This window comes from Neophocaena asiaeorientalis, unplaced genomic scaffold (assembly GCF_003031525.2).
Source record: "Neophocaena asiaeorientalis asiaeorientalis breed wild unplaced genomic scaffold, Neophocaena_asiaeorientalis_V1.1 scaffold46, whole genome shotgun sequence".
NCBI lineage: Eukaryota > Metazoa > Chordata > Mammalia > Artiodactyla > Phocoenidae > Neophocaena > Neophocaena asiaeorientalis.
In genome coordinates this window covers 7,477,910-7,499,231 of record NW_020175393.1, presented here as the reverse complement: position 1 = coordinate 7,499,231, position 21,322 = coordinate 7,477,910, and the positions used below count along the sequence as shown (strand labels likewise).

The window sequence follows — 21,322 nt, the reverse complement described above, 5'->3', positions numbered from 1 at the left end:
AAACATAATTAATAAGTAATTAAATAGTCTGTTCCAAGGTGATAAGAGCTAAGGAGAAGGGAAAAAGTGGAATCGCATTGGAGGGACTGGTTGAAGAGATTACACCTGCGTGAGCAGATGCTACTCTACTGCTCCCCAAGGCAGGGGGTGGGTGTGAGGGAGGAAGCTCTGGGCCAGGGCTTTAGGAAGTCGCCTCCTGACCCTGACCTTGTGTCCCTCCCTTCCAGGCGCCGTGGCCTGAGTGACCAGACCATGGAGACCCTGCTTGGTGGCCTGCTGGCGTTTGTCATGGCGTTTACCGTGGTCGACGCCTGCCCCAAGTACTGTGTCTGCCAGAACCTGTCTGAGTCACTGGGGACCCTGTGCCCCTCCAAGGGGCTGCTCTTCGTACCCCCTGACATCGACCGGCGGACGGTGGAGCTGCGTCTGGGCGGCAACTTTATCATCCACATCGGCCGCCAGGACTTCGCCAACATGACGGGGCTGGTGGACCTGACATTGTCCAGGAACACCATCAGCCACATCCAGCCCTTCTCCTTCCTGGACCTCGAGAGCCTGCGCTCCCTGCACCTCGACAGCAACCGGCTGCCCAGCCTCGGGGAGGACACCCTGCGGGGCCTGGTCAACCTGCAGCACCTCATTGTGAACAACAACCAGCTGGGAGGCATCGCAGACGAGGCCTTCGAGGACTTCCTGCTGACGCTGGAGGATCTGGACCTCTCCTACAACAACCTCCACGGCCTGCCCTGGGGCTCCGTGAGGCGCATGGTCAACCTGCACCAGCTGAGCCTGGACCACAACCTGCTGGACCACATCACCGAGGGCACCTTCACCGACCTGCAGAAACTGGCCCGCCTGGACCTCACCTCCAACCGGCTGCAGAAGCTGCCCCCGGACCCCATCTTCGCCCACTCCCAGGCCTCCGCCCTGACGGCCACGCCCTTCGCTCCACCCCTGTCCTTTAGTTTTGGGGGAAACCCACTGCATTGTAACTGCGAGCTTCTCTGGCTGCGGAGGCTCGAGCGGGACGATGACCTGGAGACTTGTGGCTCCCCGGGGGGCCTCAAGGGCCGCTACTTCTGGCACGTGCGTGAGGAGGAGTTCGTGTGCGAACCGCCTCTCATCACCCAGCACACGCACAAGCTGCTGGTCCTGGAGGGCCAGGCGGCCACACTCAAGTGCAAGGCCATCGGGGACCCCAGCCCCCTCATCCACTGGGTGGCCCCCGATGACCGCCTGGTGGGGAACTCCTCCAGGACTGCCGTGTATGACAATGGCACCCTGGACATCCTCATCACCACGTCTCAGGACAGCGGCGCCTTCACCTGCATCGCTGCCAACGCCGCCGGGGAGGCCACGGCCACGGTGGAGGTCTCCATTGTCCAGCTGCCACACCTCAGCAATGGCACCAGCCGCACGGCGTCCCCCAAGTCCCGCCTCTCGGACATCACTGGCTCCAGCAAGACCAGCCGGGGAGGTGGAGGTAGTGGGGGCGGGGAGCCTCCCAAAAGCCCCCCGGAACGGGCTGTGCTAGTGTCCGATGTGACCACCACCTCGGCCCTGGTCAAGTGGTCGGTAAGCAAGTCCGCCCCCCGGGTGAAGATGTACCAGCTGCAGTACAACTGCTCCGACGATGAGGTACTGATTTACAGGTGAGCCCGGGACTGCGGCAACACAGGGAGGTGTCTGGCTGGGCCAGGAGGAAATGATGGGGAGGGTTTTGAACTGTTCCCACCTATGCCCCACCTCCCCAGAGGTGGCTGTGGGATTCTGGGGACAAACTGTGCCATTTGTGCAGGTGAGGGGAAGTAGAATGAACATTACCTACAAGTTTAAGAAGACGGGACCCCACATGGGCAGCCCAAAGAGATGTGTGTGTCGGAGGACCGTACCTCCCAGGTCCGTGACTGTGGTAGGTGGGCTCGTGGCTGTGAGCCTCAGAACTTTCTGTTTTGAGCCTCAGATGGAGGGCACACAGTAACAATGAGCAGAACTCTTGGCCAAAGAATCTGACTCCTTCAAGGAGGGATGAACCTGACCTTCACCTGGACTTGTAGGCAGTCACGGCTAAGGTCAGGAGGTGTAAAATTCAGATCATCACTCTGCCACTTGGTAGTCGTCTAATTCTCTTGCCTCAGTTGTCCTCATCTGTAAAACGGGGATAATCTGCACCTGACTTGGTCAGCAGGTAATTGAACTCAACTCAAACTGGCTGAAAAAAAGAAAAAGGGAGAGGTAATGTGTTGGCTCATGTAATTGAAAACTTGGGGACCTGCCTCAGGCCCCACAAACATCCTGCATTCTCAGTTGCTTAGCTTCCCTAAGTTTCATTTTTCTTCTGATTTGGCTTCACCCTCAGACAACCTCTTTCCTCTAGGCAGCCCTAGAAGGAGAAGAGCATTCTGGTCCCTCAGAAGGCCTGGATGAGCTCTGATTAACCAGAGCAGGCCATGTGAGCCTACTGAATATTAGAGGTGGGGTCATCCTGCCCACCTGTCCTGACCGCTCTGGGTGTCAGTCTCCTCATCTGGAAATGGAGACACTGATGTTCATCTCCTTCCGTGATAATCAAAGGGCCATTTCCTAGGCTGATAGAAAGGGAGATTAAGACTGAAAAGCTGCAACAGAATTGCCTACGCTTTCCGGAGAGAGGGAGGTGCCCACAGATGATGGGTCCAGGCCAAAGGGTCGGGGGCTGACCACAGGTGTGTTTCCTCCTCGGCCAGCCTCAGCTTGTGTTAAACATGACAGACATGGCCTAGAATCTTACAGCTCAAGGAATGCATGGTTTCTTTTGAAATCCTGTTGTGTTTTATTGTATGCATTTAAAATGATTATTCTGAGAGGGGATCCCATATACTTCACCAGACAGCTGAAGCGTCCATGGTACAAGAGAGGTCAAGAACCTTGATCTGTCAATGAGGTTTCTTCCAACTCTGACTTTCTCAGTTGATGAATCGGTCTCTGGATGGGAAGCTGTGGGGAAAGGAAGGCATTTATTCACCAAACGGAGTCCATGAGATGGAGGGTGGGTACACCATGGAAGCTGCAGGAGCCAAGGAAATTCCCTTACCTGGCGTCATATGTGTGGCTCGTCTGGAGAGCACCTTCATTCTCAGGATGTAGAGAAAACAGCATTAGAACTTAACTGAAGTATATGCATGTCATATATATATATATATATATATATATATATTTATATATATATGAAATTAAACAATATATGTTATGTATTCATATATATATGAAATTAAACAATCTGCATATATATTTTTCCTACTTATAAAAGTAATAGTCTTTGTAGAAAATTTGGAACATAGACAAAATGATAAAGAGAGAGAAAAAAAATGACCTGTAATCCCACCACTCAAAATCAACCAGGAGCATTTGGCCTCTAAGTTTTATTTCAGTTCAAAACAATACTTATGATCAATCTAGCGTGTCCTTTTGTTTCTTAATTCTTTCCACTCAACATCGTAGCTTGCTGAGATCCCATGGTATTAAAGTACTTTTCATTTGGCCATACCGTAATTTATTTAATCAGTCTTCTATTGTTGGACATTTAGGTTGTTTCCAATTTTCAGTATTAAAAGTAATGCAGCAAAGAAACAAAAGTAATGCAGCAACGGATGTATCTTTGTACATAAATACATTTGTGCAACTTCAGTGATTTCCTTAGCATATTTTCTTAAGGGTTGAATCACTGGTTTCACGGGTAAATTATAACCTTTTTACATTGCATATAAACATTTATTTATCCTCTCACCAGTGGAAGGTGACAGTGCCCATTTTGACCGCACCTTTGCCAATTATAGAATATATATTTACTTTCATTTTTGCCAATTTCATAGGTGAAAAATGGACCTTGCTTTAATTTGCATTTCTTTGATACCTTGTGAGGTTGACCTTTTGAAAATAAGTATATTTCTCACTTGTGAATTTATTATATGGTTTTGACTTTGATATAAAGTGTAAAGGCAAAAAGCTACCAGCTCTGAGGCTTGCAAAGGCGCAGGATGAAGGGACATGCAGTTTGTGAGGGGGAGATACTGGCATCAAGGTGGCAGCAAGCCAAGGTTGCCAAGATGGCACCCCTCCCTGGGGGTCTCAGAAGCCCTCCGAGGGCCATGGGAGAGATCGGAGGTATACTTCTGAAGTCACTCAAAGCTGAATTCAAAGTGCTTTTATTTTGTGATTGAGATCCTAGAGACACTAGCTTTATAGATAGAAATATAGGCACACCTCAGAGATATTTGGGGTTGGGTTCCAGACCACGGCAATAAAGTGAATATTGCAATAAAGCGAGCCACGTGATTTTTTTTGGTTTCCCAGTGCATGTAAAAGTTAGGCTTACACTATAGTGTAGTCTATTGTGTATAACGGCGTTATGTCTAAAAAAAGTACAAACTTTAATTAAAAAATACTTTATTGCTAAAAAATGCCAACCATCATCTGAGCCTTCAGCGGGTCATAGTAGTGACGTCAAAGATCACTGATCACAGACACCATAACAAATAGAATAATAATGAAAATGTTTGAAATTTTGTGAGAATTACCAAAATGTGACACAGAGATTTGAAGTGAGCACATGCTGTTAGAATAATAACCCCTATAGAATTCCTCAACGCAGCGTTGCCCCAAATCTTCAATTTGTAAAAAACAATATTTGCAAAGTACAATAAAATGAAGTAAATGGAAACGTTAGAAATCTCAGGGGAAAAAATGCAGATAACAATGCAGATTTCCCCTTATTGTGGTCTTGAAGATTAGAAGAGAAGCAGCACGGAAAGCTCTCCAAACAATGCAGGCACGTGATAGTAAGTGTTCAAGGAATACAAAGTATTATTTTTATTGTTATTGGCAATAGTGATGGTTATAGTAACAGTAATGGTGAGCGTTGAGACCATTATCTTGTCTGCCATCCTGGGCGAGAAACGGGAAGAGTATGGTTAGATATGCAATTCAGTCTTTAAGAAGTTGGATTTCCAAAATTTAGAGAAAAAGGACAGCGTGAGTCTGTAGCCCGATAATAGTAACAGCAATCACCAGACAACATTACTGCCAGCTTACTGTGGGTTTCAATGTAGCGTTCCAAGAAGTAAATATCTCATTTAAATCTCCTGGACATACCAAGAAATATAAAAGACCAAGAGAATTAAAACTCTCCCAAGCTTGTGCAGCCAGAACGAGGCAGGACTGATCTGAACACAGGCCTCTGGTTTCAGTGCCTAGACTTAGCCACCATGGCTGTGCTGCCCTCACCCGAACAGTGAAGCTGGCTGTTAGGACAAATGGGAGACTCCAAGAAGGATACAGTGGATTTTTAGAAAGCAAACTGTCCCCATAAGAAAGAAGAGACACCAGTGGGCTGCACAGTGGCTCTGTGACACGCTCGGCCTTCAACAGGGATGTGTACAAAAGCGGGGCAGAAAGGCTTCTATCCAAAGATGAATATTAAAGAGGAGCACACACTGTACAGAGGGCAGGGCTCTTAATCCATGTTCACAGCAGGAAGGACAAATGTGCTGGTTAGGAAGGAGGCTGCAGGAGGACTAGACAAGAGCCACAGGGAAAGCTGCACAGTTTCCAATTGGCCTCCACCTTCCCCGGCAAGAACAGGGCCAGCGATAATGGTACACATCTGCGCTGAGAGCTTACTTGAACCGGGCGCTATTCTGAGGGCTCTATGTGTACTAACTCATTGAGTTTTCTCAAAACCCCAGGAGGTGAGAACTATTGTTATTCCACGTCCCATATAAGAAACTCGCCCAAGGTGTTACATGGAAAGTAGCAGAGACAGAACTGGAATCCAGGCAACATGGGAAGGGCAAGACCAGTACTCAAGGAGGAAACCAAGGCCAACAGAGACACATCACACGTACCCAAAGGGTCACATCCCAGGACTAGAAGACACTAGCTGAGTTTCCCAAGCCCGTGGGGGTGGGCCTGAGACAGCATGGACAGAAAGAGAAGTGCCCAAGATGGGAAAAGGGTGGATAGTCTCCTTTTGAAGACTAGACCCCATAAAGCATAGGATGCTAGGCTGGGCAGAATTGCTCAACAGGTGGCTATAAGCCCTTGGCGAAGAATGCTGATTGCCAGGACCCAGCATGGGTTCCCAGGGGACAAATCCTGCCCAAGTATTCAGCTGTCTTCAGGGGACACTATGACCCAGTATTTCTTTCTTTTTTTTTTTAATTGAAGTATAGTTGATGTACAATATTACATAATTTACAGGTGTACAAAATAGTGATTCACAATTTTTAAAGGTTATATTCCATTTATAGTTTCTACAAAATACTGGCTATATTCCCTGTGTTGTACAGATTAAGAAGTTTGTACTTCTTAATCTCCTACCCCAATCTTGCCCCTCCCATCCACTGGTAACCACTAGTTTGTTCTCTATATCTGTGAGTCTGTTTCTTTTTTGTTATATTCACCAGTTTGTGACCCAGTAGTTCTTTCAATCTGCCTCCTTGTCATTCACGAGCGCAGCCCCCCTCCTCAGTGACATCCCTCCTGACACAGCATTCTCCACGAGACCCTCACCCCTATGCATCTCCAAGGGGGAAGTGGGCCAGAACCTCTGGGGTGATAGGTGCTGTTGGAAAACATCCTAGGAGTTTCTATGGCTGTGATTCACTGCCGTAAATGGAGCACATCACAACTGTAAAGGACACTTGACAAAAATCTTACCCTGTGTTTGGGCCAGAATGGAGACGTGTGAACTGGTGAAGTGGACTTGTAACTGGTCAAGTAATCAGGTTGCCCAACAAATTGATGTGAGCATGGGAGAAAGCCTCTGCCTTGTGCCCATACCTGCCCCCATTCTGTACTGCTCAGTATGTTTTCTTATAGACATGGATAATGACACAGAAAATATGTATTCTCTTTCCGTTCAAAAACTCAACTGCATGAGTTCAAGGTGAGGCACATCTGGGTTGACTGGAATTTTGTGTGGCATCGGCTCAGAGTTTTAGCTGATCTCAAGGACATCATGGCCTCAAGGTGATGGAGCGGCCAAAAGACTCCTGTAATTTTGGGTTGTGTTAACAGAGGTGAAGTGCTCAGATCATGGGAGGTTACGATTTTAATCACTGAATCATTCAAGCTGGTCAGAGTGGAGCTGTAACACGTTTAATACAGGATGACAGAGTCTCAAGAGATTATCTTTACCAATGGCAATATATCCAGAGATCCGTTGATGAGAATGGGATTCTAGAATCTTGTGAGATGGGCAGAGGTTACCTTGGAGATGACAGGATTTGGGAAAGGAGTCATATATCCCTTAATTTATTCAAAGAATGTATGAGTAGGAGAGAGGAACACACACACACACACACACACACACACACACACACACACACGAAAGCAGGCACTGACCCATTACAATAAAAAATTTCCAATAGCAGCGTCTGTACCTACCTCTCTCATTGCTCTCCATCTGGCTGCAAAATGATTTGGCTTGTGTCCTTCTTCCTCTCTAGCATGTGCTATTCATACCTACTCATCTGTGGATCCCTAGCTCCTAGTAAGTCCTGGCCCACAACAGCTATGGAGTCAACATCTGGTGAACTGAACAGAACGGAAATGAACATCAGAGCTGCCCAACAGCAGAATAAACAAGGGCTGCCATAAGGTGGTGAGCTGCCCATACCAGAAGGGTTCGAGCAGAACCCGGCTAACTCCATGCCAGGGATGCTGAGTGGTCAGCCTAACTGTAACCTTTGACTTAAGTGAGCCTACCCTGATGGTCTATGGCTCTGTTTTCTTATTATCCCCTGATCAAGGCAATATGGTTACCACACTTGCTAAATCCACCTGCTTTTGCCAGTTGGGGCCACATGGCATCTTGCCTCCCAGGGTTAGGGTGCCCTGTCTCATAGGGGTTTAAGCCCTGAGGCCTGTGGCCACAGACAGGGACCTTGGTGGAGGCTCAGTTGTCCAGCCAGATTGGACACGTCATTGACAGGTCACCACTGACCAACCTCATGGGCCTACAGAAGCCCTGGGAACTGTGAGCTGTGTCTGAAACGTCAGGTTCCATTCTATATACCAGGAAGGGGGAGCAGAGGCATGGCTAATTCCAAGCCGTGGATAACTCAGGATTTGAATTTGGCTATGAAATAGTGTCTCGCTTTTATTTTTTTTAATCAGATAATTAGCTCCCTAATTATCTAATGGTTTTTGCTGACTTCCCAAGCCATTTGCCTTCCCTGAGTACACACGGCTGAGCCCTGCCGGCAGCCCTGGGTCATGCTGGACACGTACAGTCCACAAGTGGGGCCTGGCCTGTTTCCCGTGTGACTGAGGAGGGCCAGTTCCCGCATCTGTCTGCCCCAGGGCCTGCCCTTTCAGGAAGTGGCTGGCATTAATGGGGGCAGTGTCAAGGGGGTGGGGAGGAGTCATTGAGGGGAAGAGGAAGGATGGCGAGAGGGGAGTCAGAAAGAAGGGGGCCTCCCCTCGTGCATGAGAAAGCAGAAGCCCATCCCAGCTCTGCTTCGTCCCCCATGTGACATGGTAAGTTAAGTGCCCTGCATGTCATTAGCAGCCCAACTGACATTCACAAACACTTGCCTCCAGGCATGATGTTGGAACAGTCCCCAGGAGGGCCAGGGAACAGCCAGCATACTTCTATAGCACAGTGTGGAATTAGCCAGGATGCAGCCTTGTCTTTGTGCCGCTTAGTCTGTTGTCATCAATTCCGTGTAGAAAAAGTGAGGGGTTATGAGGCAAGAGGCCTGAAGGTGGTAGAAGATAGTAACCATTCCATGCCCCAACCCCCAATTATCTTCAGACCCCCCTTTCCATGCCATATTCTTCCATGATTGTCAGACATACTCCCCACCTTGGGGGAGACTGAACCACCCCACAGAGTTTTGCAGGGCTGGGGTTAGGGCATTGTTTTTTTTTTTGTTTTTTTTTTTTTACTGTTGCTCTGTTTCCACTCTGGGGAAAAAATAAAATGGCAGATTCAGCCAGTTCCTACCCCATCAGGATCTTATGAATCAACACCTCAGTTCGTCCCCCCTACCCCATGAAAATGTAGCCCTCTCCACCTTGGGGTGGAGGGAAATTTACTGATGAACCTGGGATCTTGTGGATATGGGAAGAAACTGCTAGGGACAGGTGCTCCCTAAAGGGAGAGTCATGCCATATGCAAAACCTGACACCTATGCAGGGGGAAGGTTCTTTGACTCAGCTGCTTCTTTGACATCTCAGCTTCTCCTGAAACAGTGGATTGAGCCCTGACAGGCAGAGGAAAAAAAGGTGTGAAGGAGGAAATTGGGGTGTGTGGGGTAGAAAGATCCCTGGCAACTCCCTGGTCAGAGCCAGATCAGCCTGGCTGATCTTGGGTTTTATATTGATTATATTGATCTTGGGTTTTATATTTTCCTAAATTTCTTTTACATTGCTTGACAATAGAAATCTGATGTCCACAAGTGGAGATGGACAGGACAAAAATTATACCCATTTTATAGATGGTGAAACTAAGTCTTTAATGAATTGAGTGGATTTCCCAAGGTTCCACAAAGCAAAGACTAGAAACGTGGTGTCCTACATCCAATGCCAGGTACCATGCTGTGGGGCACATCTCGCTGAGATCTCAAGGAGTTTTCCTTAAGGCTGGAGACTTGGGCTGGGGGGCACCAACTATAACTTCTTTTTCTCGGAAGGATGGGGTAACCCACTGGGAGTCTGCTGAGATTTTCCCTTCCAGCTTTAGTTGCTTTCCCCACATTTCTAAGACCTAGCCGTGGCAATTAGGATGGATAGAAAACTTAACCTAATGAGATTTAAGTTCATAAGGGTTTATGTCTCTTGTGTAAGAGAAGTCCAGTGGAAGAGAGTTTAGCCTGGGTTTCTGGGAAGCATGGCCACCAAGGGCCCAGCTCCTACCTCTCTGATCTGCCATCCTCAGCACACAGTTTCTGTCCTTAAGGTTCCCTCATGGTGCAAAATGGCTGCCGGCACTCTAGCTTTCACATCTCCTTTCTATACAGCGGGAAAGATAAAAAGCAGAAGAGCCAGAGGGCAAAGGGGAAGAGGTTCTCTGAAACTCTACCCAATAACGTCTGCTTATATCTCTTTTGGCCACACATGTCTGCAAGGGGGGCTGGGAAATGTAGTTTTTTTAAAACTAGGCACAATGCACTGCCAGTAATATACAGAAGACAAAGAGGCAGCTAGCACTTCTAGAACCTGAGTTTGCACCCTAACTCTACCATTTACTAGTCTTGGGATCACGGGCAAAACACTGCGTCACTGTCAGTCTCTGTTTTCTTGTCTGTAAAATGGGAACAGAGATTCCTTTCTGCATATGTTATATAGACAGTGGCATGAACTGAATGAGATCACCTATTTGAAAGTGCATCTTTCATAGTCAACTGTGAAGTACAGGATACATGTCATTACTTATTGTTATTAGGAGCCTGTCCACTTTCCTTTCTTAGCCCCCTCTTTTTGTCCCTGTTCTCCAGGCTTCTTCTTGTGGCTCCATTCTTCAAAACCTTACTCTAAGAGAACTGTAAATTAGGAAAACAATCTGATAGAGTTTTAAGAGATCAAAGTATAAGGTGTCACCCCTTTCAGAAATCTTTGCAGTTCAATTGGAAACTCTGAAAGACCCAAAGGAGTGAATCTCTAATGGTGGAATTTCAAAACCCACAGCAAGTTTGTGCATAGGAGAGACATTTTTCAGGGGTGCCTTCCAAGAGCATCTCAAATCATATCACCATTTTATCATCCTGCCCCTCCTGCTCTGCACAAGAAGATGACTCCACTCAGATTCAAAAACCTTCAGGGCATCTGTTCAGAAGTGACTAAATTCTCTGCTTGTCATTCACTCTTTATTCTCAAAAAGTTCTGTCTGAAGACATCTTCGAAGGGAGAAATAATTAGCAGGAGTAAAGGGAGTTGAATTGTGCATCCAGTCTACTTTTCTTTTGGAGTGTGGCTTTTCCCCCTCTAGTAAGTGAGAACCAGAGAACCAGTTCCTTGTTAATTTTACATACATTTGGTTGGTTTGGGGGTGGGGGTGGGGATATTACTTATTTCTCACCAGGAAATTACCAAAGAAGGTTTACAGAGGGAGGGGTCAGGCTTGAGGAGTGTCTGGGACTTGGGGATCATGCTGGTGGTGGCAGCCATCAGAATGACACCAAACACAAACACTCATCTGACAACTAGAATTTCCCCCAAACATGTTCACAGCAGCCAGCTCCTTTCAGCCTCGTAACAGCTCCAGGAGAACTGTGGGTGGGGGAAGTGTGAAACCCAGGCATTCTGACCTGGAGCCTGAGGTTTCCCACCACCCCAGTGTTCCCCAAGCCTAGCTGTGTACCAGAATCCCTGGGGAGCTGTATCCTCTCTCCAAGGGATCCTGAGTCAGCTTGGGGTGGGGCCCAGGCGTCCGTGTTGTTAAAGCTCCCCCGGTGACTCTGATGTGTGTTCAGTATTGGGCCGTTGTACCTAGGGAATGGGCGGCACTGATGGGCAGAGCTGCTGTAAATCCCACGGCTGGGGTTTGGTCTCTGAACTTCTGGTGAGGGAAGAAGTCAGGAGACCTGGCTTCCCATCCAGCTCTACCTTGCCCTGGTCATCTCACCACTCTGAGACTTTGCTTCATCTATAACATTGAAATACAAACCCCTTCAAATGGGGTTATCTCCAAAGAGATAAAGTATGTGAAACATTCAGGAAACAAAAGCAGCCTGTGCATTTTAGTTGCTGGAGTCATTTTTCTTACCCCCCAGCTGAGGCTTAGTGATTAACACCAGGGGGGTCGAATCCAGGGCTCCAGACGTGGTCTCTTATCCCCCTCCCTTTCCTTCTCTGAGCCTGAGGCTTCTCATCTGCAGAATGGGGATGATGATAACTCACAAGGATGTTGTGAAATGATAAAAGATGTAAGACGTGAAGAGCATCTTCAGATAGTGTCAAGTGCTTCTCGTAGCAAAGATCTGACTATAGTGGTTTGACAAAATTGGGGGTTTGTTTCTGTCATGTAATGGAATTCCAGAGGGATATAGCTCAGGGCTGGTATGGGAGTTCCATGGACCTCAGGGACTGAAGCTCCTTCTTAGGTCAGTTGCAGTCTTCAACATGTGGCTCACTGACCCTTCCCTCTGGGACTTCCTCAGGTGTGCCCAGCCCACAGGGAGGGCAGCTGAAGTGCAGGAGAGTTGACGTCCCCAGGAGCAGCCCCACCCTATGCCAGAGGGAGTTGGAGGATTAACACCCCAGCTTCCTCCCCCAGGGGGAAAGAAGAAGGACAGCTGAGGCATGTTCTGTGCCGTCTCCCAGAGGGTCCCAGTAGGACTGAGCCCAGATTGCTCACAAGGGTAAGTTGCTTAGCAAAACAGCCTGTTTGGCCTTTCTTCCCCATTCCAGAGAATCCTGGGCCCGCCTCCCAAATAAACTACTGGCACTCAAATCTTCATCTTAGAGTCTGCTTCCGGGAAAGCCCAACTAAGACAGGTACCAACCTTCTGGATGAGTCAGCCCCTTTAAAGAGTCCCCCAGAAGCCCCACCCAAGGACCCCTGCTTCCATCTCATTGTATTTCCTCAGACCACGTCAGAGCCTGAGAAAGTTGCTCATTTGCTCAGGTATGTTGCTTTCCCAAATAAAATCAGGGCTCTGCAGGGGACTCAGAAGAGGAGGATGGATGTTGGGCAGGAGTGCAACCGCCACAGAGCCGTATGGGAGAAAGCGTCTGTGTCATCCACGTCTCTTGGCACCTGCCTACAAAATCCCGGGAGCCAGTAGCCAGTGTGTAGTTTAGCTGAGGCCAGCCTGGGAAGGAAGGTGATCTGGGCTGATTTCCTGCCACACTGTGAGTGCTCTTTGCTCATCTCTAGAGACACTGAGACAGAGAGAGAAGCCAAGAGGGATGTCTGAGTCCTTGCCAATTAGGCCTGTGGTCTGGCGTGTGTGTGTGTGACGAGAGTGGGCACCCCATAGGTGACAGAAGGGTTCCAAACATGAAGTCAGATTAACGCCCATCATCTTCAGAGCCTCAGAGGTGGTGGGGGGTGGTGAGCCAGCAGAATCACACAAAACCACAGACTGTGATACGCCAGCCCGAGGTGAAAGCAGGGCCACGGAGACATGCAACACGCATGAACAAGCTCATTAACTATTTACAAAGGAGAGCTATTTCTAGCTGGGGTGGGCTCCAAAGACGGGCTCCCACTTGTGCTGTGCCTGCAGGGCTGACGCTGTGGGTGGGAACTAACTACTGTTGCATCGTCAGGAAGGTACTTGTTCAGAAATTAAACATCACACGGAACTATAAGACCCTTAACCTTCTAACCAGGTAATTAGTTAGTGATGATACTAAGTTAAGGGGCATTTCAGTTTAGTAATTAGCCACCCAAAAGGTGAAAATGTAAATGAATTTGCTTGGTGAACTTGATACACTTGAGCTTTTTCATGAGCTAATGGAAGTACATTCACGTGCCTGGGTTGGGAGGGGTGTATTCTGTGGCTGGATGGGGCAGAGCTTCTGGGAGCAGGTGGAGTGAGGTACAAGCTGTGTCCGGGGGAGTAGGTGGGATTTGGAAGGAAGAGGGGAGGGGTTAGCTGTTTTAGGTGGAAGCAATAAAGAGGCCGAGGCAGGAATGATCAGGCCTGGTCAAGGACCCCTGACAGCCCCAGTATGTTAGTCAGTGTCACCACAGTAGTGCTGCGTGACATACAACCTATTGAATCTTCTTGCTTGTGGGTCTGCACGTTGGTTGGAGTTCACCTGGTCTCAGCTGGGCTGGGCTCCAGGCTCTGGGTCTGGTTTAGATCTTCTCTGTGTATCTCGTTCTGGAGCCCAGGTAGGGTGTAGTGGCCACCCAGAGTATGTTCTTCTCATGGTGATAGCAGAAATGCAAGTGGGCAGGTGAAGAAGCAAATGTCAAGCCTCTGCTGGCATTACATCTGCTAAATCCCATGGGCCAAAGCAAGTTACAAGGCCAAGCAGGGCCTGCATATCACCCACTGTCGGGCCACGGCGAGGCTGTGGAGGTTTTATCTTATCAAAGAGAAGTGAAGAAACAGGTCCAACAGCTCGATCTACCACACCTGGCTTACCTGGTGGAAAGGCTGTCTCTAGTGCAGTGGTTCTCAGACTTGAGCACGCATCAGAATCACCTGGCAGACTTGTTAGCACACTGATACAGGGCCCAGCCCCCCTGAGCTTCTGACTCATTTGGTCTGGAGTGGGGTCAGAGAATCTGCAGTTCTAATGCATTCTCGCAGTGATGCTGAGCTGTCCATCTGGGGGCCACTCTTTGAGACCCTCTGGTCTAGGGAAATAATAAGACGTTTGTTCAGAGAGGACAGAAGAGGGCAGACGGAGGGTGTCTGTCATTGAGACACTACTGAGTGTCACACACAATAGCTATATTTACTGAGCCCTTACTACGTTCTAGGTATTGTTTTAAAGACGTGCTGTGTAAGTCATTCTCTTATTGGGTACATTAACCCTGTGAGGTATGATATTGCCACTTGACGGTTGAAGACTCTGAGCCATAGGGAGGTGACATGACTTACAAGGTCCCCCAGCTTGGAGGTGGTAGAGCTGGAGTTTGTAGCCAGTGCTCTGTCCTGACTTCAAGATTTCTCCTGTTGGCAGTGGGGAACCCTGGTCAAGCTCTGAGGGGAGAAATGACCTGTGGTGGAGAAACTCTGGATTTGGAACTGGATAGTCTAGGCACAAACCACACTTCGACTTTTGGTATCTAGACTTTTATTTATTCAATCAGTAAATACTTATTTTGTGTCTGCTTTGGGGTAGAATCCAGTCAAGACCATAGGGTTAGAACAAGATAAGCAAAGTGCTTTCTACAAGGAGCTTACATTCTTATGGAGGAGAGGGATGAAAAAATTTTAATGTGCACTAGGAAGAAAAATAAGTAGTGCAAGGAGACAGAGACTGGGGAGCCGCTGTTTTACATGGGTGGTCAGAGGTGGCCTCTCTAAAGAGTGAACTTGGAACAGAGACCTGAATGGAATGAGAGGAAGAGCCATGCAGGGGAAACAGCAAGTGCAAAGGCCCTTAGGGTAGGATGCTGGAGACGCAGCAAGACTCCAGTGAGTCTGGAGGAAGGGTGACAGTGAATGAGGTTAGAGAACTGGATGGGGCTGCATGATGTAGGGCCTCATAGGCCATGGTGAGGCCTTGGACTTTATCTGGAATGGGATGGGAGCCATTGGGTGGTTGAACACTGGAGAGTGGCATGATGTGACTAAGAAAGAAGATTCTGGCAGCTGAGTGGAAAAGAGACTATCGGGGCAGGGGTGGAAGCAGGGAGACCAGGTAGAGGACGGTTTCAGGGGTCTTAGCAATGTCTTGAGACCCTCCTGATCCTTAATGTCAACATCCATAAAATGGGGGAAACGACCCCTTCCACCAAAATTTCCCGTTTGGGCTTGTTATGACGGTGGAGGGAGGTCAGGGCGCGGGCACGTGAGTGAGCCGGAAACACTCAGGTAGGGAACAAAGCAGCATTTTGTGACGATGTTTCTGGCAGACTCCTTGGGGCTCCATCTCCCTGGCCCGGGAACCTCCCTGAGGCCCAACCCACAGCCACAGTGGACAGGAGTTTCCCATCTCCCCCTCCAGAGCATCACAGCTCACCCATCACTGTCCCAGCTCCTCAGTCATCACCCCCCCTCCCCCCAGGTCCTCTCACTCTGATAGGGAGTAATTATTTATGTTCTTGTTTAATTAGCTCACTAGGAATGTGCTGCAGTATTTCTGAGAATACATCTCCCTCTCTGGTGGCTCTTAAGAGCCTTTTTTGCTGGTGCCTGGCTGCAACAATTGGGGTGGCATCTGTGGGTGTGAGGGTGGCCAGGGGTCAGGGGCTGGGTGACCTGTGTTCTGTCTCCTGGGGTGTGTGTGTGGACAGGTGCGGAGGCTGCTGAGGTCCTGGGCATGGAGACAGGATCTTAGAAGCTGAGATGGTGGCGGCAGCTGGCACTGAACACCAGAGAGATATTTTTACCACCCGTCAGAATGCCACCGTTTATGAGCCAGTGCCAAGGGCTGGTTCCCAAGGCTGCTTTTCCGCCAAGCTTTGACTATCGATCTAAAGAAGGTCTGAGTGGAACAGGGAGGCTTTGAAAATTCTCAGGTTGGCTAGGCTGGTGTTCAGCAGTCCTTTCCCTCAGGTAGGGGGGCTGGAAAGAAGCTTCTGTCCTGCAGAAGAAGTGAGTGGGTGGAGGCTACCTTCCTGAGGTCGGGAAAGGATTGCCCAGGTCCAGACCCAAACTCCATTCTCCCTCGTCCTGCCTAGAGTGGGCCTAGGAATGGAATCCCATCCAAAAATACTGCCTTCACAAAAGATCAGAAGATCTGAAATCCCACCATTAGAGATGTGTTTCTTTGCATTTGCCATGGGAGATACTCAAGTGGTTTCCTCTGGGACTGGCCAACAGAGGATGCAGACATGATGGAGGGCACAGTGGAGGCTCTAACAGGAGGAGGGAGAGGGGGTCAGGAAGGGGTCATCAGGCATCCTCAAAGCCTAGTTCCCTTGTGTGGACACATTGCCAAGGGCTTGAGAGAGCTCAGGGAGAGGGAGGAAAAGCCAAGGTCCGGGGACCAATTCAGCTGTTCATTTGTTAAAACTCTCTTGTGACTCTCTTGTTCTATCTTTAAAATGGGCCTAGTTCTTGCTACTCTCATAGACGGAAAAAAGTCCAGAGTGAAAAGGGGGCAGTTCAAAGTCATCCAGGCCAGCTCTCTCCTTTGTTCATGAATCCTTACGATGCCCACCACCCTTCCTACTGACCACCCCCACTCCTACCACCTCCCTGGGATGCTGACTGGCCCCACGTGGGGATAACTTCCAGACACAGGAACCTGCCCTCTTTTTTATTCAAGAGCCCAGACCACTGCTGGGTGCCTTTAAGCCAAGAAGTTTTTTCTTACAGGCCCCAAACTCCATCTCCCTCTACCTCCTAGCTGTAGATTCTGTCTTCATTCTCTTCAGGAACAAAACTCATTCTTCTTCCATAATATGTCTATTTAATTTTTGCAGATAATTCTCATGGTTCACCTAGTGCTATTTTTTTCAGATGCAACATCTTCCCTCCCTGCCACCGTCCACTTTTGCCTTTTACTTTTAGTCATTCAAGAGGTATTTATGATGCTGGGTCTGGGCCACTCACGGGGAAGACAGCTGAGCACGGGACACTCCTGCCCTCCTGCAGCTCGCATTTCCCAGGGAGACAGGCATTGAAGGACTAGGTACTTGTGTAGTCACTGATTCAGATACTACAGCTGTGATAAGCTGTGTGAGCCTATGAGAGCCTGGGGCGGTCAGGGAAGGCTTCCTGGAGGTGACCCAGAAGGTCAAGTAGGAGGGCGATCTGTGAAGAGACGTGGGAGGGATTACAGGTAAAAGGCTGTCATGTTTGTCCCTGGAGCAGGAAGGGACCTGGGGTGTGGCCTGTGGCACGTCTCCTGGTCTCTTGCCTCAGATGTGTACCAGGTTGTGCCATCCCTCTGCATGTGTGGCAGTATGCTGGATGTGGCCTGACCAGAGCAAAGTGGACTGGGGCAGTTCCTCATGGGCCGGGGGTGCCCCTCATCTGAAGGCTGCCTCAGCCCCACTGGCCTCCTCTGGTCCAAGTCCCACACTGAAAGGGTGGCCCTAAGAAAGCCACTCCCCTCACATGTTCTGAGGCCATCACGCCCCCTCCTCCCTAGGCTCTTCCCAAGATGAAGCGGCGGCCCAGCACCGTGTGGCAACCTGGTGGGTATGCGGGGGTTATAAGTGAGGTTACTGTTTGCACATCACAGCAAACATCCTTCTTACTGGCTCATGATCTGCCATAAAGCATTTTAAAAATTTACTCATCTCGTTTTATATGTGTTTTTATGTTGCAAGGCCCTTTATAAACTTGGTTGGAGGTTGGTGGATTATAAATCCCAAAACCAATTGATGGGGCTTAGGTCAAAAGTGCCAAGTGATTGCAGATGGTTTCTCCTCCAGTAATGGTGATGATAATAAGAGCCGACCTTTCTGAGAAACGATTGCGTGCCAGGTGCTCTTCTAAGTGGTTTCCATTTATTGGCTCATTTAATTCTTGCAGCATCCCCATGAGATGTTATTATCCTGATAAGAAAACTGAGGCCCGAAGAGGTTAAGAAGCTCACCCAAGGTGTCCCACCTGGGATTTGAACCCAGGTGGGCTGGCTCTAGAGTCTGCACCTCGAGGCCTTGATAATACGCATTTAGCATTTGAGTGCTTGCTCTTTGCTTCCCCCCCGCCCCCCCACCCCGCATCAAGCATGTGCACAACCCCTGGGAGACAGCTGGGACTATTATGGGTGCTTTGCAGGGTAGGAATCTCTGGGATCAGAGAGGGTAAGTAAGCTGCCCAACTTCTCCCAGCTTGGAAGTGGCAGAGCCAGAATTCAGACCCAGGTTGGCTGTGCTCCAGAGAGCTCCTGACCCCTCCTTTTCCTCCCAGGACATGAGTTAGGATGGAGAGGAGCAAGACGGTATCTTAGGGTCACAGGTGGTGTGTTCAAAATACAGGCCAGTGACTGCGTTTCCTTTCTAGACTGTCTAGCCGCCCCTTCCCAGCCACCTAATCTATTAGCAAACCCAGACCAGCAGCCCGTGTCACTCAGACTACCATGAGGAAGCAGGGGAAGTATGAACCAGACCATCCCATCCCACCCACCACCCACACATAAGGAGGAAACGAGAGGAAAGAGGCGGGTGCTGCAGGGATGGGTCTCCGTCAGACAAGTGGAAGAACTTCCAGGAGTGCTGGTGGTGTCTGACAAGCAAAACCAGGCTTCTCTGAAAGCAGGAGACCTTGCTGCCGGAAGGGCCTGGAGGGTTCCATCTGAGGCAGGCAGGCTGATGCCTTTTCGTCCCTTCTCCATGCTGAGAAAACTGATGGCCATGCCCTTGGTGTTCTAATGTATGATTTGCCCTTTGAACCGTGGCTGCTTGGCCTTCCCATGGCTGCCTCCTCCCAGGACTGAAATGAAATCCGGGTCATGGGTTCAACCTTAGTGATGGGGGGTGCTCAGGGGAGAGGGGGTAGATTTATGGCTTGGTCTCTGCCCTCAATAAGCCATGGTCCCCCAGAGCCACCGTGGCTGCTGCTTCCTCGGCCAAGCAAGGCCCAGGCCCAGCGCCTAGGGGCAGGTGGAGCGTGGGGCTGGGAGGTGGTGCCATGAATCTCTGACAGCCATGGAGCTCCCTGGCTCACAGACAGCCAGTGGAGGGAGCAGCCGATAGATCGCAGCTGGGCTGTTGACCTTGAGTCTTAAGCGAAGTGAAGAATAAAAGGTCATATTTATTCCATCCGAGCCACGGGAGCTGTGAAATATTGGAATGTGAATAAAGACGGTGATAAATCACTCACCACCGTTGGGGACTTGGCTGATCTGTCTTCCGGCCCCATCACCCACTGGGCAAGCTGGGGCTCAGTGTGCTCAGAGAAGGAGAGAAAATAAGAGATGGGGACTCCAGGGGACCCCAAATGGAAGAGAGAATCACAGAGATTCGTAGGTTCCTGGAATGTAAGATGTCCTTCACCTCAAATGTCACCGCTAAAGGAGATTATCCCTGACCAGCCCACGCCCAAACCCTTTCACCTTCTCTTAATCCGCTATGCTTTTTCTTTTGCCCATAGCACACTCCACTTTCTAACATAGTACATGAGTTACCAATTGTGTTAATCATTTACTGTTCACCCTCCCCCCGCCCAGAACGTCAACTTCACGGGACAAGGACTTGTGTCCTCTGCTCACTGCTGTATCCCCTCTAGCAGCACTGGCACATAACAGGTGCTCCATAAAAATCGGATGAACAGATGAGTCTGGAAAGACTTTAGCAATGGTCTAATCCCAACCCTTTACCAGGGAAGAGCAGAGACTCAGATTGGGGATGGGACATGCCCCAATCATCCAGCCTATCGGGGGTTGCAGAGCCAGGAGAAGAATCTGGGCACCCGACTCCTGGGCTCAGGTGCCACGTAGTCCAAGCTGCTATCATACCCAACAAAGGATGTGCTTGTTAGTCACCTGGGAGCTATGCAGCCCAGGGTGGGGCAGGCTGGGTTCTTGCTTGCCCCTTCCTTTGATAAAAAACAAACAAACAAAACCCAAACAAACAGATAGTTAATTTACTGATAAGTAACTTCCTAACCCAAAGAGGGCCCCAAAATATGGGCTCCATGACTGGAAGAGGTCAGGGAATTTTCCTTCCTGGGAATTTTTAAGGGGTGGGGTGAGAGTGAAGCGAGAAGCGTTTAGTAAGCACCTTCACCCCTGGGTGACTGCCGGTGTGCTGGATCCCTCACATGGATCGCTCACTCAATTCCACCTCCCAAGCGGTGATGGAGTGTAGTAACAACAGCTAACATGTATTAAGCTGTGTGCCGAGCACTGTTCTTGGTGCTTTTAGGTATTCATTCATTTAATCTGAGCGGCAACTGTCTGAAGTGGATAGCTTCTCTTATTGTCCCCGTGTTACAAATGAGAAACTAGAGGCAAATATGCCGTCAAATAAATGCTACTGTTCTGGGTGCTCGGGATGCATCAGTGAACAGAACACCTGGAGATCCTCGTCCTCGTGGGGGAAACGGGCAACAAGCATGATAAATGGGCAAATTATAGAGGTGAGGGGAGAAAATCAGTGTTACGCAGAAAGGAACCTGCAGAGCAGGGTAAGGAGCTCTGTCTTACCCAGGGGGTGGGCAAATTGCAATATTAAATAGGGTGGCCTGGCGGGCCTCACTGAGAAGGTGAGTCAGGACCGAGACTTGAAGGAGGTGAGCCAAACAGGTCTGCAGGAAGGGCATTTCAGGCAGAGGGACCAGCCGGGGCGAGGCCTCAAGGCTGGAGCATGTCTGAGGAGCAACGGGGGCCAGGGTGGCCGCAGCAGCAGGAGAGAGCTAGGGGCAGAGTCCAGGAGACGGGGCAGGGAGGTAGTGGGGCCAGACCACGAGGAGCCTTGTGGGCCCCTGGAGGGTGTTTTCTCCAGGCTCTGACTCATTCAAATGCTCACCTCCTTTAAATGCTCACAGAGGCTCACAGCCTCAAGCCAACACCCTCCTCTCATCTACTCACACACCAATGATGCTTCTAGTCTGGTCAGTAGACACACACACACACACACACACAAAACACACCTACACACATACACACCAGTCAGCGGACACACACACAGCTCCCCCGCCGGGCTTCAGCCTCCATCCCGCCTGTGTGGTGGGAGAGGGGCAGGCCGCTCACCCGCCTTTTGCCCCCTCTGCAGCCCAGCGACACCCCTCCCAGCCTGGACCAGAAGAGGGAG

General features: G+C 49.5%; 1 protein-coding gene across 1 annotated transcript in view; it reads left to right on the top strand.

Annotated features, from left to right (window-relative positions):
* The first annotated feature begins 252 nt into the window (after positions 1-252).
* The window catches only part of LRFN2 (leucine rich repeat and fibronectin type III domain containing 2), a 36,098-nt gene continuing 15,028 nt past the window's right edge, over positions 253-21,322 (top strand). Inside the window, exon 1 of the mRNA XM_024766244.1 lies at positions 253-1,652. Within this exon, the coding sequence (XP_024622012.1) occupies positions 253-1,652 (1,400 nt within the window). The remainder of the gene's footprint in view (positions 1,653-21,322) is intronic.